The following is a 24,458-nucleotide window of genomic DNA, read 5'->3' as shown; positions in this document are numbered from 1 at the left end:
GTTTTAAATGAAAGGGAAAAGAATAAATGAGTAACAGCCAGTAGCCACACTAAATTGCTACCAGCTGTTCTGCAGTTAGGCAGAAGAGGCAAGCATTCTTTTCACAATCAGGCAGCTTTCTCACATTAAAGTTACTGTGTGTTTTAGAAGACAGCCAAAGTTTTACTGACTTTTCCAGATACTTTTAAGGACACTACACGTATTGATGACTGCTGGAAATTTCTGGAATCTTAAAAAATCTTGTTTTGAGATCAAAGCACTTGCTTATAATGGCAACATTCTTGGACCTTCCCCTGCTCCCCACCCTCCCTCCAAAAGGAAATGCGACTGGAGGAACTTCTGTAAGAAACACATGGAAGCCCTCTGATTCTCTTACTATTCTTGACACATCCAAGCACCCTTAAATTAGTTTCCTTTTTCTTTCCTTCCTCATCCTTGAAATAGAAGCCTATCTAAGCTTATTATCTCCTCCCAAATACTGTGGCTGGGTTCTCTTTGGCATTGGCAAGATCTTCAGGGCCTTGGGTCCTCCTTTCACAGCTTAAATTGAGGGCTCTTTCATATGCATAACCTTGACCTCCTGGTATTTCAGCAGGGTTCTCTGCTCAGCTGCTATTAGAACCTGCCTTTGCCCCTCCAAATTACCATTTTCTCTAGAAGAATTTCCTGATGTCTCCTTTTCCTTTTTCTAAAGATCTTATTTATTCATTCATGAGTCAGAGAGAGAGAGAGAGAGAGAGAGAGAGAGGCAGAGACATAGGCAGAAGCAGACTTCCTATGGGGAGCCCGATGTGGAACTCCAGCCCAGGACCCCAAGATCATGACCTGAGCCAAAGGCAGATGTTCAACCACCGAGCCACCCAGGTGCCCCATGTCTCCTTTTCTATCTGTACGGTGGTAGAACTGTCTTGTGGCTTGGGTCCTGTAGGTGCTTTATAGAGGTTGGTTTCTCATCTTTAGGCTTGTTTTTGTAATACTGAGTCCCTTGGTGGCTAATGGAGGGGAATGTGGAGTGATGACTCTGCCTGGGCTGATGATGCCATGGTGGTGGACCCAGAGTGAAAAGAATACAGCTCCTGGGACTCTCAGTTTTCTCTTAATTTCCTCCAAATCTGCCTGTTAATGCAGTGTCTGGCCTAATTGAAGAGAACTTTCCAGAAACTTAGTGCTATCAAAGCTATCTCTTGCAAATCTTAAGATCAAAATGTACTAACTTTTGTTTCTTTTCCCCCTTTTAATGTGATTTCCTGTGGGAACTTCCTTTCCGGTTAATAGAATGGAGGTAAGATACATCACTGTCACATCGATGTTTTGTTGTGTTTTTTGTTTGACCTGCTATTATTGCTATTTGCTGAGTACTGTAAACTTTCAGAATCCTTCTAATTTCTAATCCTTTTAATACTCTTATGAGATGATAATGAAAATGAAGATAGGTAACAACTATTGCATATTTAGTGTTTATCAGACACCGTGCTAAGAGCTTTACATGCATTATTTAGATTTATCCTCAGGACATCCCTATGAAACAGGTACTATTATTATCCTGATTGTACAGAAAAGAAACTAAGAGAATTTCTTTGAGCTGAAGAGTTCCAGTGACTTGCACACACATCAAGTGATAGACTTAAAAATTACTATTATTATTTTTTAAAGAATACCTTTTTTTAAAGATTTTTTTTATTTATCCATGAGAGACACAGAGAGAGAGGCAGAGACACAGGCAGAGGGAGAAGCAGGACCCTGGGATCACAACCTGAAAGGCAGATGCCCAATCACTGAGCCACCCAGGCATCCCTGGACTTGGAAATTAAACCTAGACCTGACTCCCCAATTCTCCCTCATAGCTTTATCTTGCAGATAAGAAAGTGTGATCTTGTAATATAACATTTTGCAATGTACAGTGTTTTATTTTCAGGAAAATTGACTTTCATAAAAATTCTATGAAGCTTCATAACTGTTTTTTATCTAATTTTACAAATAACAAAACTAAGATTCAGAATAATTAATAATAATAATAATAACAGCTAAGTTCTGTGGTACATTTACGATCACCACTTTTCTCATATTAACATTACAGTGACTTTATGGGGCCAGACCGATTATGATCCCTCTTTTTTAATATGAGGAACCTGATGCAATAGGAGTTGCCCAGACCACATAGCTTGCAAACTATAAACCCTCAATCTGAGCTCAGGTAGACAGACTCAAGAACTTAGGTTTGATAACTACTACACTAACCCAGACAGCATGATAACTCAGCAGGACCAAGAATTCCAACTACTGATTCTAATTCCGTGGAATTATTATATTCGTAAAATGCTTATTAAAATCATGCTAAATAAAAATGCAGGATACAAAAATGCTTTTACAGAATAATTCTAAATAAACTGTATATATAACCATATGTGTATGCACTATATTTAGTATATATGACACTGTATATATTATGCTTACATATAGACTGATTTAACTGACATGTGCACATATATATACAGTGTTTATATATTTGGCTAATACAATTTTCAAATTTTTGAAATTAAAATTTTCTTCCTTACATTATTTTTTACATCTTTATTTTACACAAAAACTAGGTGCTAATTTTAGTCAGAAGAACTACAAGAGGTGTTTTTCAGAGGAAACCATATCCTTGAAGACACAGGGTTTGGCATTTTAGAAAAATGACATTTGATCTATGTCTTAGAGTAGGGGTTAGCAAACCCTTTTTCTGTAAAGGGCCAGATATTAAATAGATTTGGCTTCGTGGCCATACAGTCTCTGTTGCAACTGCTCAGCTCTGCTGTTGCAGGGCTAGAGCAACCACAGACACTTCATAAATGGTTGAACGTGGCTCTGTTCCAATAAAATGTTACTTATGGACACTGACATTTAAATTTCATATAATTTTCACTTCTTCTGATTTTTTCAATCCCTTAAAAATGTAAACACCATTCTTAGCTTATGTGCAGTATAAAAAACAGGCAGAGGGCCTGTGGATTATATTGCTGCCCACTGCCTTAGAAAACGAACCATCTACAAAGATACTAGGCATGAAAGAATAAAAATAATTCCAGTTTGCTCTAGAGAATGGAAGTGGGGTAGAACCCTGTCATCACACTTGTTGAGAAAGTACAGTTGCTGTAGGCAGTTGCTATATAAGGAAAGTTCCTTTATCCACAGGTGATATGTTCCAAGACCCACGGTAGATACCTGAAACCCTGGGTGGTACTGAACTCTACATATATTATGGTTTTTTCCTATATATCCATATCTATATCCTAGATATATCCATATCTATGATAAACGTTTTTTAAAAGATTTTATTTATTCATTCATGATAGAGAGAAAGAGAGAGAGAGGCAGAGGGCAGAGAAGCAGGCTCCATGCCGGGAGCCTGATACGGGACTCGATTCCGGGACTCTAGGATCACGCCCTGGGCCAAAGGCAGGTGCTGAACCGCAGAGCCACCCAGGGACCCTTATGAAAAAGTTTAATTTATAAATTAGGCATAGTAAGAGACTGACGACAGTAATAATACAATAGAACGATGATAGTGATATACTGTAATAAAAGTTATGAATGTGGTCTCTCAAAATATCCCTCTGTACTGTACTCACCCCTCTTGTCATGATTTGAGATGATCAAATGCTTATGAGATGACACAAAGCGAGGTGAGTGATAAGACAGAGTGTGAGGCTACCTGTGATCTTCTGATGCTACGTCAGGAGGAGCATCTGCCTCTGGACTGTGGTTGACTGAGAACTGACACGAGAGAGAGGGAAACCATGGATAAGGAGGAAATTCTGTGCCAGGAGACAGGAATAGCTCTCAGGTGTGCCACCTCTCAGGAGGTTGGGAAAAGATGTGGGAGTTTCCACTGGAGGAGTGGGATTGCTTTAACCCAAACTAGCCTCAGCTGGTCTTCTAGATAAGTCCTTGTTTCTATGGGACAGCTCATAGAAACTGCAAGATCACATTTAAAAATCCTCTATTGGGGGGCACCTGGGTGGGTCAGTGGTTGAGCATCTGCCTTTGGCTCAGGTCGTGATCCTGGGGTCCTGGGATTGAGTCCCTGCAGGAAGCCTGCTTCTCCCTCTGCCTGTGTCTCTGCCTCTGTGTCTCTCATGAATAAAGAAAATATTTAAAAAATAAAAAATAAAAATGCTTTATTGTATGTGGTTCATGTCTGTTAAAGTAGAGAGAAATAAGAGTAAAAGATATAGTGAGAATCCTTCAAATATTCAATTTGACCAAGGAGAGTTGTCTGTTATACGTTAGAGGGACTTGAGATCATATATCCATTGTTGCCTCTAAAGAGAAAAACTTTACAGAAAGGGAGGTCAGCCAGGTTTCATTTGTCAGGAGGCAAGAGAGGGACTGGCTCGATGCGCAATATGAACTAGCATTTTTGGAGCTTGTCCGGCAGACCATTCCAAAATAACCAGCATTCTGTGAACAGATCCCTGTGACCTCTGCCCCACTGTTTCGAAGGACCAACAGGACCAGCTGCTTCTGGTGTTGCTCCAATGGCAGTTCCAAGAGCTGTGAGCAGAGGAACACAACTTCAGTTGGACAGGTCTCATTCAAAAGATAGCAAAAGACATCAGTGGAAATTCTTTGCATTCATCTTGTCTCCCCTATTTTTGCTATGAGCCTCGTTTAAATTTTTTAAGGGATAGGGTTAGGAGGATGAGGCACAATGGCCTTACATGCCTCCATGTCTTGCCTCTAAAATTTGACCAGAAAAAAATAAAATAAAATAAATAAAATTTGACCAGTCCAAAAAAAAAATTAGAGGTGTATAAATCTGCAAAAGAGGAGAGGAAAGGGAAATGGTTTAAACTCTGAAAGCGTGACTGGGCAGTCTGTATATATGTATATGTGTGTGCGTGTATATATGCGTGTGTGTATGTAATATGTATGTATTTGATCCTGTATCTCCTTTACCTTGTAGAGCTGCTCTTAGCATAGCTACATTTCCAAAGCTAAGTCTTTTAAGGCTCCTAGGAACATCACAGAGGCATAGAAAATTAGTAAGAACCATACACTTCATGTTTTATGTCTTTCCTCAGCATGCAAAGGGTTTCCCCAGGCTACTTCTCTGCAGGCTGGCAGAAAGAACCAAAATTATAAGGTCTCATTTCTATTCAAAAACCAATTCTGTTTTTTTCTTTTCTTTTTTTACATTATACAGCTAATAAATAAATGAGGACCCAGTACTAGCAGGCTGAAGATGATTGTTGTTTCAAAGATTTTTCCTGGGCTCCTATTAAGAAAGGCAGTAGACATACACAGAGAGGGATTGATTATTAATTGTCAATAATCCTTATTTTTGAGGCTATTTTTATTAATTTTTCTTCTGTCTACCTTTTCTGGGTTTTCTTTTTTGCTTGTATAATTAAAGGAACAATCATGAATGCTGTTTGATTTTAAAAATACTTATGAAAAAATAAAGACAGAGTCAGTTGATGGTTGATACATGAGAGCAGAACCTGAGTGAGTAATTCTCAGCTCAGAGGCACTTGGGGAAATATTTAACTTACATGATGCAGTTTTTGTGTTAAGTGAAAAGAATCCTACCTGCTTTTATCTATCCCCCTTTTATATTAATATGTGAGACCATTTAGTAAACCAGTTTGAAGAACTTCTTGTTATTAGGTATTATTCTTCAGTTTCTTAAAGCACAACATTCTTGCCCCTCTTGAACTTTCTTAATACTATCACAGACCAGGTTTCCCTGAGAAGCTGGAAAACTATTTTTCTGGGTGTTTGCTCAACCCTACCTGGCCCAAGTTTTCATGAGAGCTTTGTTTTTTCTTATTCAAGTCCTTCATTTTAAAAAATGAACTACAAACTATAAGAAGTACAATAAAATCTGTTTTGGCTAACAGTAAAAGGCTAGTCTGAATTAGAGAAAGATTCTATATTATAAAATATCCTTTCAAAGTCTGGTATTTCTTGGAAGTTCATGGATTGACTGGAATGAGCTGTATGTTGTTTAACAGATTTGCTCTGAACACCGGTCAGTCATGGTTTCTAATTCAGATATCAATTGTTCGAATTTAAATGGAGTCTCTTCACAATTTAAAACTTTCCCACAAATTCCAATTTGTTTAATTTTCTTACTTTATAAGTCCTTTATATAAAGATAATGAAATGTGAAATTCCAACAACTGTACAAATCTGCATAAGAATACAACTTAGTTTTTTGTCATTGTTAACAATATAGATCTGATAGAAGGCATAAGAATATGTTGAGACCATCACAGTGCCTACACATAATTAGTGCTCAATAAATATTTGTCAGATGAGCATAGGAGTTATTTTTTTTATTTTTTTTATTTATTTATGATAGTCACACACACACACACAGAGGGGGGGGGGGAGAGAGAGGGAGAGAGGCAGAGACATAGGCAGAGAGAGAAGCAGGCTCCATGCACCAGGAGCCCAACGTGGGATTCGATCCCGGGTCTTCAGGATCGCGCCCTGGGCCAAAGGCAGGCGCCAAACCGCTGCACCACCCAGGGACCCCCGAGCATAGGAGTTATTATAATTCCCAGCATTCCATTAGGGGACAGTGGATATGTGCAGAGAGTACCAGCAGTATTTTCCATTCTCCCTCTCATTCTCTTCAGTTGCTATAGCCGATAAGCTTTTAATCTTATTTTTGTGCTAGCACCATGCAATTTAGGCTTCTTCCTCATATAGTATCCATTAACACATAATCGGAGTTGAGATTAATCACTAACATCACTCAACAAATTAGGACCTCAGCACTCTGAGGGACCAGATGACTTGCCCCAAGCCATGTGATGAGAAAACAGCAAAACTGAAGATCTGTTTTGCTCCTCTGAGAGCCTGATCCCAAGCCTCCTCCTCCCTATGTGGCTTTCTCTTTAGTCTTTAATGAAATGCTGGGAAGATGTGTGAGTGAGAGAATCTGGGTATGGAAGGTATCGCAAAGATGTATGTGTTCTACAAAATTCAGGAACTTAACTATCACGACATATAAATAAACTACATCCACCATGACTGTTATGCTCAGTCATTTGTTAATCGTCACCATGCGTATGTTCTTTAGATGTACTTTACTTGCTGACATCAGCCCCATTCGTAAGGAGCAAATGAAGTGGCTTAACCAAGGATAGTTAAATTCTATTTATAATGTAAAATGATAAAAAAAAAAAAAGAATACTCCAAACTATCCAGTCCTTGATTGTTCTCAAAGCTTTCCACATCCCTTATCCCATATGATGATCCTTCTAATAACCCTCCAGAGTAGCTGGAGGGTGATAGAATTATAGCTGGAAAGCTGGGAAGATTATAGCACAATCTTCTCCTATTTCTGTGACAACACAGAGGTGGAAATCGAAAAAATAAAAAAAATACAAGCCAGACTGAATGCTAAGGAATAGCATGGGATGGAGAACGCTGTTCATTTCTTGTTTCAGTAAGCTACAGAAAGACAACAAAGGCTACTGCGCCCAGTACAGAGGGGAGGTATGTAATGCTGTCCTGGCCAAAGACGCTCTTGTTTTCTTCAACAACTCCTACGCAGACCCTGAGGAGGCCCAAGAACTGCTGGTTCACACCGCCTGGAATGAACTGAAGGCAGTGAGCCCATTTTGCCGGCCGGCTGCTGAGGCTTTGCTGTGTAATCACATCTTCCAAGGCTGCAACCCTGGGGTAGTGCCCACGCCTACACCTATTTGCAGGTAAAATAAAAGAAGAAACAGATGGGAAAATTCTCTTGAAGGCAAACAGGAAGAGCTTTTCAAAAGAGGTTGTCATGTGCTACGATAAAGGCAAAAGGTGGCTTTTGTCCAAAACAGAAAGTAATTAATTGGACAGAATTCCTACCGTGTAAATCACTGATGACATCCTATAATCCGAGGGCTCTGAGCTTCTAGAAAATGTCATAAAAGCTATCATACTCTACTTGTTATTGTTTGCATTATCATATTCATATTCATAAATATTCTAGCTTTCTAGAAAATTTTTAAAAAATCCTTAAAAAAAAAAAAGAGGCCTAAACAAACATGGACCTCAATAGTAAGCGAAAATAGAGAAAAGGCCCATTTCAAATGTTTTAGCACTATCTGCCCATGATTATGACACCCCGGTGAGCATTTCAGAATATTACTTTCTATAATATGCATATTATTTTAAGATACATTCCACCTGATGTTCTAATTTAAATACTAACATTCTTTCTCACAGTGGTAGTGGTGGTGGTGGTAGTAAATAGTGATTTCCTTAAAACCCCCATACTCTTTAAACATGGAAATTCATAAATCAACGTTTGATAGAAGTATTTTGCCTTTATTTACTTCTTATGTAGGAAAGACAGGAATCATACTGGCTTTTGAGCCAAGTAGAACAAAGTTGAAATACTATTTGTACTGCTTTCTAGATACATGTGATCTTGGCTAACCTTCAGTTTCCTCATCTGCAAAACAGAGAGGATTAAAGGATAAATTGTTCCCGTGGAATATGTTAGAAACCAGACAGATACTGTTTTCTTCTGAAGAAAACACATGAAATCTACCAGCACAGCACATTTCCACCTCTGTTTTGATAAAACCAGAAACTATTTAAATATTGATATAATTGTGGGGCAGTGAGGTCATTAAAACAGAATGCTCTATTCCTCAACACACTGCAAATTTTGAGGGTTTGGAGAAATTGTAAGAGGAATATAGTTTGTTTGTTCCTTCACCCAAGAAGATTATATTTTTATCACACAGGACATCTAAGTATCTCTTGAGAAACAACCAGAATTAAAATTGATCGCAACTTTGTATACTACCACAAAATAAATTTATTGAGTAACTTTCCAACATGTATATCCCTAGGCCAGTTTACATGCAAGAGCCACAGATGTTTTTAAGATTGAGAATAATTTACCTCTTTTGGTCTTTTTAGAGGAAAAAATCCCTTTCAATGAGATTTCAAATTTATTAGAATAGTATAATCATCTCCTAAATCTTTAAGTCAATGGTAGTATACTTAAAGAGATTTCTTTCCTAATTCCAATTGTTATTTCAATAGTACTTGTTATCTGAAAATTGTTTCTATTTTTTTAAATCCTTGTGGTTGAACATTTCATTCACACTGAAAATATATAGTCTAAAATTTTAGTCTAAAATATAGTCAGAAAATATGGTCTAAAAATTTTCACGTTAATATCATATTGAGGTCTTCTTTTGTCTGACATATAATTGTAAAACAAATTAGACACTTAAAAAAAGACTTACTCTCTACTTTTAAGCTACAAAATTCAAATTTATTATGTAGATATTACTATAAACAGTAATTAAATTGTCCAATGCTTTCTGCCCCTAAGGAAGTTTCATCTATTTGATTCAATAATTTGGTAGTGATACAGTAAACCTTCTCACAGTAAGTGTTTATTCTAAGGATGCTTCCTTCCAGTTCTGGCATCTTCTGCTTTTTGCACCAACAGCATTCAACTAAAATTGAGCTTATTGTTAATAACTAGTAAGTTTGCTCTTCAGAGATTCTCATTTTATGCTTCCTTCCTATTTTGGTAATGGCTTTTATAATAGCTTTTGTTTGCCTTATCCTTCCAAGGGGTTCAACGGTGTTCAACCAATTTGCATTTCTAGTTATTTCTAGTTTTTTTGTGAGATTTTTAAAAGCATTTTATTATTCATGGTTTTCTCTCTCTTCTTCTTCTTCTTTTTTTTTTTTTTTTTTTTGGTTTCAGAAGTAGAATTCTGTGATTCATTATTTACATACAACACTCATCACAAGTGCCCTCCTTAATCCCCATCACCCATCTAGCCCATCCCCCACCCACCTCCCTCCATCACCCCTCAGTTTGTTCTCCATCTTTTAAAGAGTCTCTAATGGTTTGTTTCACTCTCTTTTTATTTCCCCCCCTCCCATATTTTCACCTGTTTCTTAAATTCCACAGACACTCGTGGTTTTCTAATCATAAATAGTAATTAAATAATTTGTGCAACTTTCCATGAATGACAAAGAATTTCTTTTATTCAACAAATATTTATTGAGCTTCTACTGGTCTCCAAGCACTATGCTAGGGCATTTGTTCATGAGGCTTACATTCTAGCAGAAGAAGAAAATGAGCAAGAGATATAATAAATAAATAACTTCTATATTACCTTAGGAGGTATCTTATATCATCAGAAAAGAAAAAATGAACATTAGGTTAAGGAAGATCAGGAGTGCCAAGGATGGCAGATAAGTTGTGATTTTATAAACATGGTGTTGAAGGTAGGCCTAATTAAGTATAATTTGACTGAATACACTTGATCTTTAAATTTTATCTGGAATTGTAAATCAGGTTAGTATTATTCAACTGTTTTCTCTGCCAATGTTCAATTTTCAGACCATTATTTTAGCTTTTATATTTGATAACATAATCATATATACAACTACCTGATACAGACCTCTTATGTATCCTTGATGCTCACTTTCATTCATATCATAGAAAATCTTTGTTTTTCTTAAATTCATCTCTTGTTCAGCTAGAGTAAGTAGTTTTTTTAGAAAATTGTATGTAAAAAACTTTTTACCATAATCTTGTGTGTTGGTGTTTTTCTTTTGTGTGTGTGTGGGGGGGTTAACTATTTAAGTCTTGTGTTACATTCAGTTTTCCTCAAAATCTTATGCACTCTTAATTGTTTTTTGGCTGTGTTGCCATGAAGAACATATAGAGCAATCCCGAATCTTGTTCCTTTATAGGAAATATTTTTCTCTTGCCAAATGGTAGGGGGATTATTTTTTAAGCTTTGAGATTCAAATATTTGTGAAATTCATCTGGGAGTAATTCTATTTTAATTATTTTCTTTCTTATCAATAATATAATGTGCCTTAATGATCAGGTTTACATCCTATCTGTCCTAAGAACGTTTTCTTTTAGTATATCTTTGAGTATTTTCTATTTTTTTTTTTTACATGTTCTAGTTTTCTTATTGGGAAACATTATCTGTACTCTGGATTTCTTGCTGGCTCTTCCTCCTCAGCTGTCTCCTCACACAATAGTTTCACTGTTCCTTCTTTCTCTCTGCATTCAGTTCAGACTTGCCAAATTCTCCTCTGTTATTTGTCCAATGTCTTGCGGTGCCATTTCCTTACAAATTTTAATGACAATTTTAAGTCGTTTGGTGTCACTTTCACTTCTTTGTGGTCTTTATTTTCTTCGGTTACTACTATGTTCAAGTTAACTTAGTCTTCAGTTTATTTTCCATTTCATCCTTATTTTTTTTCCTTGTGAAAAACTCTTCTATAGAGGTCATCTTTAATACATGTCAATGAAACAAAGCAAAACAAATAAAAATTTTTCTAATGTGTTCTTCTGTTTAGAGCAAAAAAAATAACTCTCCAGGATATTGGCTTCCTCCACGTAATGTGGGCTACAGAATTTTTTTCACCTGCCACAAATTATTTTTGCCCAGTTTAACAGTGCTGTCTGAATGCAGAAAGCTGTGTTTGTGTGACTCATGGGTGGGACCCAGCATAAGAAGCAGCAAACTAAGCAATGCTCCTCTGGTTCTTCAAGTTCTCAGAAGCCTGGAAAGCCCCATCGCTCTCCTTTCCATTACAGACACATCAAGAATTCTAAATCCTATTGTTGTTCCCAGGACCTCATTGTATCCCATCACATTCATATGCACGGCCCTCTCATTCCACACATGTTCAGTTGGTGCACATTGACAGGTGGTTGCCCAGAAAAGTGGTAGTGTAGGCATGAGTATTTTAAAAAGACACCATTGTGACATATATATGTATATGTATACACACACACACATATATACACACACACACACACATAATTTCCTCCTCTCTGGATCCTGTAGATACTGAAGGGGCAATATTGTTAGTAACTCTAATTTCTTTAATAATCTTTCCTTTTATTTTTAATCCCAAACATCTTAATTTGGAGTTAACCAGGTTTCTCCGATGTAGTCTATCCTATTTTCTATAGGATGAGCTTAAACAAAATATACAAAAAATATACACAAAATTCTAATTGGTCCAACTAGTCTTTCTTCAGCCTCTTCACTCATAATAAAACACATGGATGAACATAACATTTCATATTTAAATAGATTAAATTACTCTGGCTTTTTCAGATGGAAGCACACACAATAATGGGATAGCGGCAGCTTCCCCAAGGCTTAGGTGGGTAAGGACCCAAAAGCCCTCCTGTAACCTGCCAGAAAGGTGGCGCTCTTCTGTTTTGGTGGACAACGCATGGAGAGGCACCAACTGTGCCCTTCAGTCCTTTGCCCAGTAGCCTTGAGATTATAGGGAAATCTCTCAGGCTGGAAACTGATTGATGATGATCTATGACTTTTATTATGTGTGTTTCTTAAACTCTATATACCTTGTTTCTGTCCCTCTGATTTATTTTAACATGAATTTGAGATAATGCATACTAGGGATGCCTAATCTGTTACTTTTTGAACTTCAAAATTCTTTTCCCCCAGGAACATGAACTAGGCTTTCAAAACAAAACACGATAGCATTTCATCTCAGGGATAATATGCTATATTTCATAAAGTCTCACGTTATTTACAATAAAAGGGTCCTTTCAAAAAACACTTTTGCAAGAACAGACAATGTACTCTAATGATGTTTTGAAAATACAGAATCTAGGCTCTGCCACAAATTTGGCCTTAATATGCTATGATTCATCAAGTTTCGTTCTCCATAAAATATTTTAGAGAGTACTGCTTGGCAGTAAAGGAGCTTTTCTGTGCAAAAGAATGGCTGGCAATGGAAGAAAAGACTCACAGAGGACTCTACCGATCTGGGATGCACCTGCTCTCCGTGCCAGAATGCAACAAGCTCCCCAGCATGCACTGGGACCCCACAGCCTGCACCAGACTGCCATATTTAGGTAACAGAGTTCTCTCAAGACTTCAGAGGTTAAAACAAATATACTATTTTGAAGAAACTAAGTTGTGAACTTAAATCTCCTAATATTTCTAGGCATTTCTAAATTATTTTTTTGCGTTCTGCCCTTTTTAGATACCTAATCACAGAATCCTACCACCTATCCTAATTGCACAAATTAGCATTAGGGTTTAATTTCATTTGTTCAAAAAGAAATTAAGGAGCACTTTTAACTGCTGCTTAAGATCTTATTTCACAAGGGGATCTGATGAGAGCTTGTAACATCTTTTGGAATGTGCAGAGAACTGGCTAAGAAACCTCCTATTATGTCAGATGAGTGGAATAAAAGAATAAAGTCCCCCTTCTTAGCCAACAAAGCAGATTTCCAAGCATGCAAAAATAAGCCACATGGTTGAAAATGCTGATCTCACAAAACAAAGCTGAGTTGCTGTATGTTGTTTAATGAACTTCATTTGTAAGGAACTATGTTGTTAGCCCTAACAGCTGGTTTAACTTCAATGACACAATCCTTTCTCATTCGAATGCAAAGAATGTTTTCCGGTTGTATATTGAAAAACTGAAAGAGAACTTGCATTTCTTAGCACTCTCTCACAGAATACGTGAGGTATCTGGATGCTCATTTAAAACAAATTTTTATCCTTTCCCCCTCAGATTATAAAAAAGAAAACTTAACAAGTAAGTAATTTTGTTTGTGCCCTTCAACCCTTATGTGTATGTAATTGGATTCGTGCATGCATATTTACACTCCTACTTCATGATGTCCAGAACAGAATGTACGGCCCCACTCAAAGGTTTTTTGCTATGCTTACTGGCGTAAAACGTGAGGAAGATCATCAGAGATCTCAGCTTACAGCTTCTAATTAGGCCATGAAGAGCACCATATTTACTGAACGAAACAAATATCCATTATCCCAAGGTTATAAGTTGTTTTCATGGCTACAAAATCAGCCAAACTGAAAATGTCCCCTTTTGATTTCACATTTTTTGTTTTTATATCATCTAATTATTTACAGATGAAAACAAATTTTATTTCTTCATTGAGCCAATTTGTGATCTTCACTTGTGACAACAGATCTTTCTTTTGGAAGATGGGTGCTTTTAAGATAGCTAATTTCCAGTAGAAAGTTTACAGGGTCAAATCAAACGGTTTTATAAGCAGGTGCCTCAAAATCCCTAGAAAAGAATTCAAGAAGGTTGCTCCCAAAGAGACATCCTAGACACAAAGTTGGATCAGATGATGCTTTAACCTACCAGAATGGAGAAATTCAGAATGAAATTAGGAAACCTTTCATTTCAATTAACTTCCTCTGATTTGAGTGTTCTAAGGCTTAAATCATAATCATTTCTTGAGATCTTTCTTACGGGCCTAATTGCCTCAGCACCTGGATAAGAGCCAGGTCTTGATTTTACCAGCTTCCTTCAAAGACTAAGACTTACAGTATTAAAAAGAAAGAATGCTACTGGTCCCACTTGAATGGCTCAGTGTTAATAAACAGAGAGGTATGGAAACCCTAAAAATCTATTATTTCGGAAGCCTGTCAAATTGTTATTTCCAAATTGAAGGAATGGAAAAGAAATGGTTCAATTCTTTGTCATATAAGCAGCTAAAGTTTAGTTTGATTGGACTTCTAACTGGTGACTGTGGTCTTTGTTATCCTTTGATTGTTTACTCATTCATCCATTCAAGCATTCACTGGGGGGTCTCCTGTGGAGAAGGTGCTGAACGTCAGTCCTACATTAGACAGGAACAGGAACACACACACACAAACACACACACACCAATTTCTGCCTTGTATACTGATTCTAAAACATGTGAGCAGCATAAATCAGCTACAATAAGCCAGTTTCCTGCCCTCAAAAACCTAGTTTTATGCAATCTTTGGTACCTGTAAGAAAATGAACAGCAAATGTCGTCAACGGATCATTGCACCTGACCATGTCATGGGGAATGCCTTAAAGTGTGCTCCCTGGTTAAATGCAATTATTATTGAAGAAATTGGCTTGAGTTTTTCAGATAGGCTAATATATTAAGCAAAGGAGGCAAGGAGTGTATATAAAGCCCTCAAGTATTTCCTAAAGAGTTTCTTGATTTCTGAGTAAACTCTAAAAGATATTACCAGTTCGCTTTGAAGGGTGATGGAAGATTTTTTTTTTTCTTTTTTTGCTTGAACATACACAGTAGAATTTCAGTAGTTTTAACTTTTATAACTTTTTTTGAAGTGAAATATCTTTTTGAGCTTGTAATGCCTTCATGCTATTTGTCTCTTTAGCAGGCATTTCACTATTCCTGAATTCAGTAGGGCTGTATACACTTTATGCTTGTCCTCAGATGTGTTTGTGGGTGACACAGTCTCTGTATCCCAGATCTTCAGATTAGCTTTCTTTCACCTGTATAGTTGAAAGCTCTGTTAGCTGGATACATTCTTGAAAGACATTTCTCCTCTTTGAGGAATCTATAGATGTGACTTCACTCTTTTCTAGCTTCTAGTTTTGAAAATGACTGGTCATCTAGTATAAGCCGGATTGCTTTCTCCTATAAGCAATTCGTGACTTCTGTTTAGAAAGAAACTGAGGTTTTTCTCTTTATATCCCTGTCACCTGCATGGTGGAAATCCTATAAAATGGTGTGTTACTGAACACCTATTTCCAACTCTGCATTCAAGACTTTGAAATCAGTCGTGGAAGTCATTTCCAACTCTGCATTCAAGACTTTGAAATCAGTCGTGGATGCAGGCTGCAGGCAGACGATCTTTCTAAAGCAAAAAGCAGATCCTGCTACTCCAATGACGCTAATCCATCCGATGATTCTCTGCATTCACTGCAGGGCAAAGTCCAAATTACCTCCCGTGGCATGTAAGGCCTTTTATGACCCAGGCCTGATATCTGCAGCCTTGTCTATACACACTCCCCAAGTCAGCACTGAAACCTGTAGTTGCACTTTTAGGAAAGCACTACAACTGCTTGGGTTGGACCCTGATAAACGCTGGTCCTTCTTTGTGAAATACTACCTCCCTTCCCACCCCCAAACTCCCACTCCACCCACACACTTACACCTTCAACTGGTTATTCCCGACTCATCCCTTACATTTAACTTAAAATTACTTACTCTAAAAACCTACCTAGTAAGCCTTGACTCGGGCCCCAGAATGTTCACAAGCATATCAATCTTCTAACACTTCTTACATTCTATGATAATTATGGGCTTCCTAATTGTTTCCCAGCTAAATACTTTAACACAAAGACTTGTCATGTCTACCACAGTATCCCTGATGCCCAACACCAATATGAACTTAACGAATATGTTAATGTATGGATGAATGAGTGAATAAAAATTCCCCAGGCAATCAAATGGAAAGGGTAGAGATAAAACTGATGACAGAAGAAAAAGACAAAAAGAAGGAGATCCAGATTGATCATTTGAGTTTAAAGAGATAGCCGATGTCGCTCTAGGGAAGGCCACAGCAAACAGATCAGAAGCAATAAACAAGGAATAACAAAGCTATCCAGAAAGGAAGATATCATTAAATTCATAAAGCAAAATTATTATTCAAACAATGCCAATTTTTTTGCATTTTGAAAATAAATCTTACTAAGTCATCATGGATTATTCTCTAAATATGTCTGATTTTTTTTTTAAAAAAGATTTATTTGTTTTGGGGAGGGGGCAGAGACGGAGAGGGAGAGAGAGAGAGAGAATCCCAAGCAGACCTCCCACTGAGCATGGAGCCCAACACGGGGCTCAATCTCATGACCTGAGCCGCAATCTTGAGTCAGAAACTTAACCGACTGAGTCACCCAGGTGCCCCAGGTCTGATATTTTTGATTAAAATATTACCCTTATATTTACTAATGAGATTATACTACCAATTTCACAAATTACATTATATTCCCTCACAGGTAAATATGGTTTGAACTGCCCTGCAAAATCCAGATATAAAAACAGTCACCTATTCCTGTCTTTCAATGATTGCTCCTATTTTATTATAAGCAGGAAGTTCAGCTTTCCAATTTAAGCCCCCCACCCCACCCATCTTGGATTGATTAAAAAAAAAAAACATTCAGATGACTCAGTCCAAAGAAAGTCTGTTAGGGCTTTCAAGCCAAACGTAAAGGAACCTGGGAAGTCAAAGTCCACCGTTGCTGTGATACCTGATGAGATGTGCTATTATTACTCCTGTATGAAGGCACTGCTGTGCTTTTCTTCCAGTTTCAGTGCCTGAGCTGATGGTCTTCCTGCCACAGCAGTGACCAAACTTGGTCTCCACGGGCTCTGAAACCACGTGCTACCCACTGGTGCTCAGGCCACAGAAACTGTGTCCACCCCTACATTAAGAAGTCATATATGGGCACCCCCTGAAATGTCTGCTTTTACAAGTGTCCTATTTCAAATAGTTTTAGGCATCTACTGCAATACAAGTTTTCTTTTGACTTTGTGATCTGTTACTATTCATATATTTCCCTTTTTTTAAATATACTTCCTTATATCAACCACATAATTCTTTTACTGTGTTGTAGCCAATTGCTAACATTTCATATAGGATTTTTGAAACCTACGTTCCTTAACTAGGTATGCACTTTTCTTTTGTGCTAATATTGCCAGGTTGTGTTACTAACATTATAACTTTCTAAAATAGTTTGGTAGGTTTTTCTCATATTGGAACATTTTATAAAATCTGGAAATTTTATCTCTTCTCAAGACCAAAAGAATGTATCCATAATTCTGTAAGAGTGACTTTTACATTTCCTGGTTGACTACCTTCAGATTTTCTGATTTTTCAAATTTGGTAATACGGTCCTATCATTTTTCTAAAGATTAAAAAAAATGTAACTGCATAATTACGTTACTGCATTTTTATTTCGATCTACTGTCGTAACTCCTTTACCATTCCTAATTTCGTATGTTTGTGCCTTTCTTGTCTTTTAAAAATTAAAATTCCACTGATTAGACCACTTTATAAATATAAGACCAACTATTGACCTATTTTTAAAATCTAGCATTTGTGGTATGTGTAATTCTAACTTATTAATTTCTGCTTGTACATGGCTGTTACTTTCTCATCTATTTTTCTGTTCTCTGTAGTTTTGTTTCTTTTTCGAAGTCTTGAGTTAAATGTCTAGCTCATTCACTTTCATCCTTTTTATCTAATGAAAAGAGATAATTCTATGAGTTTACCACTGAGCACGGCTTTGGCCAAAGTTCATATACTCTATCAGTATCAGGAGGTCGTTTTCTAATCTGTCACTTTTTACTCTTTGAGTGAAAAGTTATTGAATTTTTTCTTTTTTTTGATGTCCTGTTGGATTTTACTTAGTCTATTGTTAATTGCATTTTAGTCAAAGAATAAATCAGTGTAATTTCTGCTTTTGAAATTAGAGATTTACTTCCATGCTGTGACAAAAGATCGTGTCTGCCAATATTCCACAAATATTTGAAAACAGGGTTTATTCCCTCTGTGTAGGGTTCAAAGTACACTGTCTGCTATTAGAACATTCTTGTCAATTATATTATCAAGGTACTCTGTATCCATGCTTTTGTCTTTACTCAGTCAATTAAAAGAATATAAAATATAAATTAATAAGGTTGTTTTAATAGGTATACAGTGGACTGTGCACTCTACAGAGTGATATGAACATGGCATCTTTTGGTTTCCAGGGTAATGAAGATTTTACCTTGTTTTCATATTGCAGTGACCTTTTTAATAGGACTTTGGCAGGAGTTCAATTTTTATTTTTACTTTATTTTTGTTTTTTTTAAAGATTTTATCTATCTCTTCATGAGAGACAAAGAGAGAGCGAGGCAGAGACGCAGGCAGAGGGAGAAGCAGGCTCCCCGTGGGGAGCCCGATGTGGAATTCAATCCCAGGACCCCGGGATCACGACCTGAGCCAAAGGCAGACGCTCAACCACTGAGTCACCTAGGCACCTCAGGGGTTCAATTTTTAGATGAACCAACTTCTCATTTGTGTCCTAATATTTCCACTCTTCATCTTTTCTATTATTTTTGTTTTGTTTGTAAATCAACAGTAAATGTGTAAAAAGCTCAGTTTTAGGCAATCCTGACTCCAAATACAATTTCATGAAATTATTTAATAACTTCATAATGTCTGTACCTGTTGTCAGGTCATAAACAACATGATACAGTGTAAAGATCACTAGCCCAGGGTCTGCATTTGTCTTGGAAAGGAGTAGTTCCTTTCTCTGGGCCTCATCCTTAAACTTCTGTAAGTTGCTTTTACTTACAACTGGATCTCTGGGTTCTTACACTTGGACTTTACAGATATACAGCCAGGGAGAACCTGACACATGAAACCATATTCTTAAAATTAAATTCAGTTGACTAAATTTGCTTGAGTTCAGCGAAGATTGCTTGAATGCAAAGATTGCTTCTTGAAAGTTTAAGAATGAATGAAAAGAACTCTGGTTTACTTACAGCATTCCCACCCATGACGTCCTCAAAGCCGAGTGTGGACATTCCAGACTTGCCTTCCTCTTCTTCCTCCTCCTTCTCTGTCTCGCCTACGTACTCCATGACTGTAATAATCTCCATCATGTCCAGCTCTGCTATATTTGTGCTTCTTACTGTAACTACTTTTTATTGCTGCCGAAGACGAAAACAATGGAAAAATAAGAAAAGGTGAGATTCTCATTTAAGCTGACCACATGTAGTAAGTAGCATTTTAAAACCTACAAATTGAATATTGGGGACAGGAGGAGGAATTTTTAGAACACTGCTCATCTCTTTATGACATCGGTTACCATGCTTTAAGATTAAGTGCCCCACCACGATCTTTAAAAATATCAATAACTTTTTGCCTGGATCACATGTCCTAAAGTTAATTTTTCACAGCAGATAACATCTAAACAGTAATTTGGAAGAATATGGCTATCCCTGTTCCCAGCTGCCCCCACCTTTTGGTCCTACTGCCATGCTAGATTGGATAGGAACACAATTCCTAAGAAAAGGTGACTTTTGATTCCCAGATCAAACGAAATATCTCTTGCTCTAAAACTGAAGGGTCTTTGGCTGCCTTAGAATAATTTGTTTTGTTTCCTCCTAACATCGTATCCCTGTAAAACCCAAGCCTGAGTACAAAGATCCCACCTGATTGGTGTTCCCTGTCTTACCTACAGAGAATCGGCAGCAGTAACCCTCACTACTCTTCCTTCTGAGCTCTTGCTAGACAGACTTCATCCCAACCCCATGTACCAGAGGATGCCACTCCTTCTGAATCCCAAATTGCTCAGCCTGGAGTACCCGAGGAATAACATCGAATACGTGAGAGATATTGGAGAGGGAGCATTTGGAAGGGTCTTTCAAGCAAGGTAAAGTTACCCATGTGAAAAATCTTTCCACCGAAATAGTTACCAGACCACTACCTTGATGCCTATGCTGTATGTATGATAATTATTATCAAATAATTCTTCACATCATTAACCCCAGTTTACTGACCACTATACTTTGAATCTTAATAATTTTTCCTCCCTGATGAAAAATAGGGCTGGGTAGAAGGAGAGAATCTTCGTTTGTGTAGTGTTCAAACTACATGCGATTAGCAAAGTTTAAGAAGATTCCTTTTTCAGAAAATAATTTTATCATACATTTTAATCATAATTTCTTGCTTTGTTTTTGGCAAATAATTGTAAATTTTACTTCTCTTCCCTTTTCTATGCTATATTCTCCACTTTGTTTAAAATTTACTTTGAACTAGTATTTCTACTGAAGAATTCAGAGCCTGACATGTGTAGATATATGAAATAGATGTCCACAGAACGGCAAAACAGAAATGGGGGGAAAATAACACAAAAATGCCAGAGAACAAGGAGCTCAGGGAAAGAGTCATATAAGGGCCAATGCTAGCCTGTTTATTTCCTCTGTGTGAAGTGGAAGGAAATACCCTTTCTGCATGGATGTGGCTCACAGACACACAGCTGGGCCAGAGAACATGGACTTGGTTTTTAATCACCAACCGTCACGTTGTCCTGGTGTTCTTGGGCAGGACACAACCTTACCACCACTCGTAGTGGCCCTGGTATGGAGGTTACATGATTAATGAAAATCCTACACAAATATTTCTGGGGAACCAAATAAATATATGCAAGGCATCATTTTAGGCTTCAGAAGGAAATAAAGATGAGTAAGCCATGGTCCCTGCCTTCGAGGAATTTAGATTCTGGCCAGAGATTAAGGGTTTAGGACAGTAATGACCATCTCATTGGGTCTGTGTACTTTAGAATTCCTGAAATGTACGAAGAATGCATTTTTAAAACCATCTGTGTTGAAAATAGCCCCACTGATTTTGATTCACTGGAATCAAGGAGTTTTAAGTACAATCTACTATTGGTATCTTTCTTTGATTCCGTGGCTTTGGGAAAGGCTGCACTAGTGCAGGGAATGTGTATGGATGTGGGTAGATTCATGTGGGTACGTATGATGTTCTTGATCTTTGATTTCTTTCTAAATAAATGTATCTCTAGGGCTCCGGGCTTACTTCCCTATGAACCTTTCACCATGGTGGCAGTGAAGATGCTCAAAGAAGAAGCCTCAGCAGACATGCAAGCTGACTTCCAAAGGGAGGCAGCCCTCATGGCAGAATTTGATAACCCCAACATTGTGAAACTCTTAGGTATGGAACTAGAGGTGGCAAAGTGTATTGCATCCCCAAAACAGAGTCTTTCCAAGTTTCCCTCCTTCCTCCCGCTCTTGTGCTTTTTCCCTTCACTTCTTCATCAGAAAGAGACCTCTGTTCCTTCCCATGTAATATTTTCTGCACCGGGGAGTGGAACACTGCATGAAATAAGCTCAATTCAAAAATTTGTTTTTTTAAAAACTTCTCAGAAAAATATGCTGTCATTTCTTTAATCTTCTCTCTAGCATCTATACATACACTGATTGCCAAATCCCTGGAATTAAAAACGGACCCGCACACTTGATGCGATGAGCACTGGGTGTTATTCTATATGTTGGCAAATTGAACACCAATAAAAAATAAATTTAAAAATAAAAAAACAAAAACAAAAACAAACCAGCCCCCAGATCAATAGGCCAAGATAATTAGCATTCACTATTTCTCTTCCTTTTTGAACCGAGACTTCTAATTTTTGCCTGAAACAACGATAACAAATCTGATCATCTATTTTCCCAGCACCGTGAAATTGTGCCCAAACGATCTAATCTTTCAAGGTATCCCACTTCCCTCTCGAAGATAGCAACAATCTAAGATTTGCAAATAGCAAGAATTTAAGATTCTCGCGCCTGGATGTCCTCCTGGCACTAAATCTGAGGCTCTATTCTATAATTTTTATTTTATTTTTATTTTTTTTGTCTTTCTGGAACCAACGTTGTAAATCCTAAATTTTGCAATGTTTTACCGAGTGCTTCACCTAAGATCCCGGATTGTTGGTCGTGCTTTCCGAGTTTCAGACCGCATTTTCCTTATCACCCTTCTCTGCAGAAGTAGCAGAAACCCAGAGCATCGCAGGCTCAAGGCAGCCCCCCCACCCCCATTCCCTAGATCGCTCCCCAAACCTTTCCTGAGCGCTGGCCAGTGCCAGACACCTGGGAGAGGGGAGGGGAGGGGATTTACAAAAGAATAAGACGCGATTTCTGCTTTCAAAGAGCTAACAGGTTGCAGGGACGGTTGTCACAGGCTGGCAGGTGGCAGGCCACGGAGAGGCGGGAAAGGCGGTGGGTGGTGGGGAGCGCAGGCCTTCCACGCACAGGAGGGGTGAGAGGCGAGTGGGAGACGTCCCCCCACCCACCCACCCCGGGTCAAACGGGGTGAGGGCCGGGCTGTGATGCTGTCAGCAGAAATCCGGGCGCCCGGGTGGGGGTTCCTGACCTGGCCAGGTGCCGTCGGGGGCTCGGGCCGGAGGGCCCCCCCCCCCCAACGAGGCCGTGCTCTCTCGGGTTGCAGGCGTGTGCGCCGTCGGGAAGCCCATGTGCCTGCTCTTCGAGTACATGGCCTACGGCGACCTCAACGAGTTCCTCCGCAGCCGGTCCCCGCACGCGGCGCCGCGCAGCCCCGGGCCCCCGCCCGCCCCGGGCCGCCCCCCGCCGCCGCCGCCGCCGCCGCCGCTGTCGTGCGCGCAGCAGCTGGGCATCGCGCGGCAGGTGGCGGCCGGCATGGCCTACCTGGCCGAGCGCAAGTTCGTGCACCGCGACCTGGCCACGCGCAACTGCCTGGTGGGCGACGGCATGGTGGTCAAGATCGCCGACTTCGGCCTGTCCAGGAACATCTACTCGGCCGACTACTACAAGGCCAACGAGAACGACGCCATCCCCATCCGCTGGATGCCCCCCGAGTCCATCTTCTACAACCGCTACACCACCGAGTCGGACGTGTGGGCCTACGGCGTGGTGCTCTGGGAGATCTTCTCCTACGGCCTGCAGCCCTACTACGGCCTGGCGCACGAGGAGGTCATCCGCTACGTGCGCGCCGGCCGCACCCTGGCCCGGCCCGCCCGCTGCCCGCTCGAGCTCTACAACCTCATGCGCCTGTGCTGGAGCCCGCTGCCCGCCGACAGGCCCGGCTTCCCCGGCATCCACCGCATCCTGCAGCGCATGTGCGACGGGGCCGACGCCGCGGACCGGGCCCGGGGGGCCGAGGCCGGGGCCGAGGGGGGCGCGGGGGCCGGGGGCGCCGAGGACGCCGAGGGGAGCGCCTGAGGCCGGGGGGGCGGGGGGGGAAGCGCAGAAACTCGCAGAGCCCCACAGCCCTGTCCCCCACCCCCGCATCCCCCAACACCACCCCCACAGCCCTGCACCCCACAGCCCCACCCCTCCACCCCATCCCCATCACTCCACCCCCACATCCCTCGCCCTCCACCCCCATATTCCACCCCCCACCCCCACATCCCTATCCCCCGCCCCTGCATCCCCCAACACCACCCCTACAACCCCACCTCCACATCCCTAGCCCTCCACCCCCACATCCCACCCCCACCTCCACATCCCTAGCCCTCCACCCCCACATCCCACCCCCACCTCCACATCCCTAGCTCTCCATCCCCACATCCCACCACCACCCCCATATTCACCACCCCACCTCATCCCCATCACTCCCCTCTACCCCCACATCCCTATCCCCCACCCCCGGATCTCCCAACACCACCCCTATATCCCCCCACCCATCCCCACATCCCACCACCACCCCCATATTCCCCCACCCCATCCCCATCACTCTTCTCCACCCCCACATCCCTATCCGCCACCCCACATTCCCGACACCACCCTACCCACCCACCCTGCCTTCACCCCGCATCCACACCCCATATTCCCCCACCCCATCCCATCCCTCCACCCCCACATCCCTGCCCCCCACCCCTGCATCCCCCGACACCACCCCTACAACCCCACCACCCCCACCCGCACAGCCCTACCCCTCCACCACCCCCATCCCTCCACCCCCCATTCCTACCCTTCCACCCCCATCCCGTCCCCCATCCCCCCACTACTTCCCCCCACCCCTGGGGCCCCAGATGGGAAGCCAAGTTAGCAGACACGCGAGCTCGCAGCCCCTGGTGTCCCCACGACGGCACAGGCGGCGCAGACC

The 24,458-nt window shown here is 40.2% G+C and overlaps 1 protein-coding gene across 1 annotated transcript in view; it reads left to right on the top strand.

Annotated features, from left to right (window-relative positions):
• The window catches only part of MUSK (muscle associated receptor tyrosine kinase), an 88,505-nt gene extending 64,933 nt beyond the window's left edge, over positions 1-23,572 (top strand). The window contains exons 9-16 of the mRNA XM_055302232.1: positions 1,276-1,282; positions 7,449-7,712; positions 12,714-12,889; positions 13,558-13,581; positions 19,339-19,540; positions 20,038-20,229; positions 21,382-21,530; positions 22,821-23,572. Of these exons, the coding sequence (XP_055158207.1) occupies positions 1,276-1,282; positions 7,449-7,712; positions 12,714-12,889; positions 13,558-13,581; positions 19,339-19,540; positions 20,038-20,229; positions 21,382-21,530; positions 22,821-23,572 (1,766 nt within the window). The remainder of the gene's footprint in view (positions 1-1,275; positions 1,283-7,448; positions 7,713-12,713; positions 12,890-13,557; positions 13,582-19,338; positions 19,541-20,037; positions 20,230-21,381; positions 21,531-22,820) is intronic.
• The last annotated feature ends 886 nt before the right edge of the window (positions 23,573-24,458 follow it).

Source organism: Nyctereutes procyonoides, unplaced genomic scaffold (genome assembly GCF_905146905.1).
Source record: "Nyctereutes procyonoides isolate TBG_1078 unplaced genomic scaffold, NYPRO_anot_genome, whole genome shotgun sequence".
NCBI classification, from domain to species: Eukaryota; Metazoa; Chordata; class Mammalia; order Carnivora; family Canidae; genus Nyctereutes; species Nyctereutes procyonoides.
This window is presented reverse-complemented; position numbering and strand designations above follow the sequence as displayed.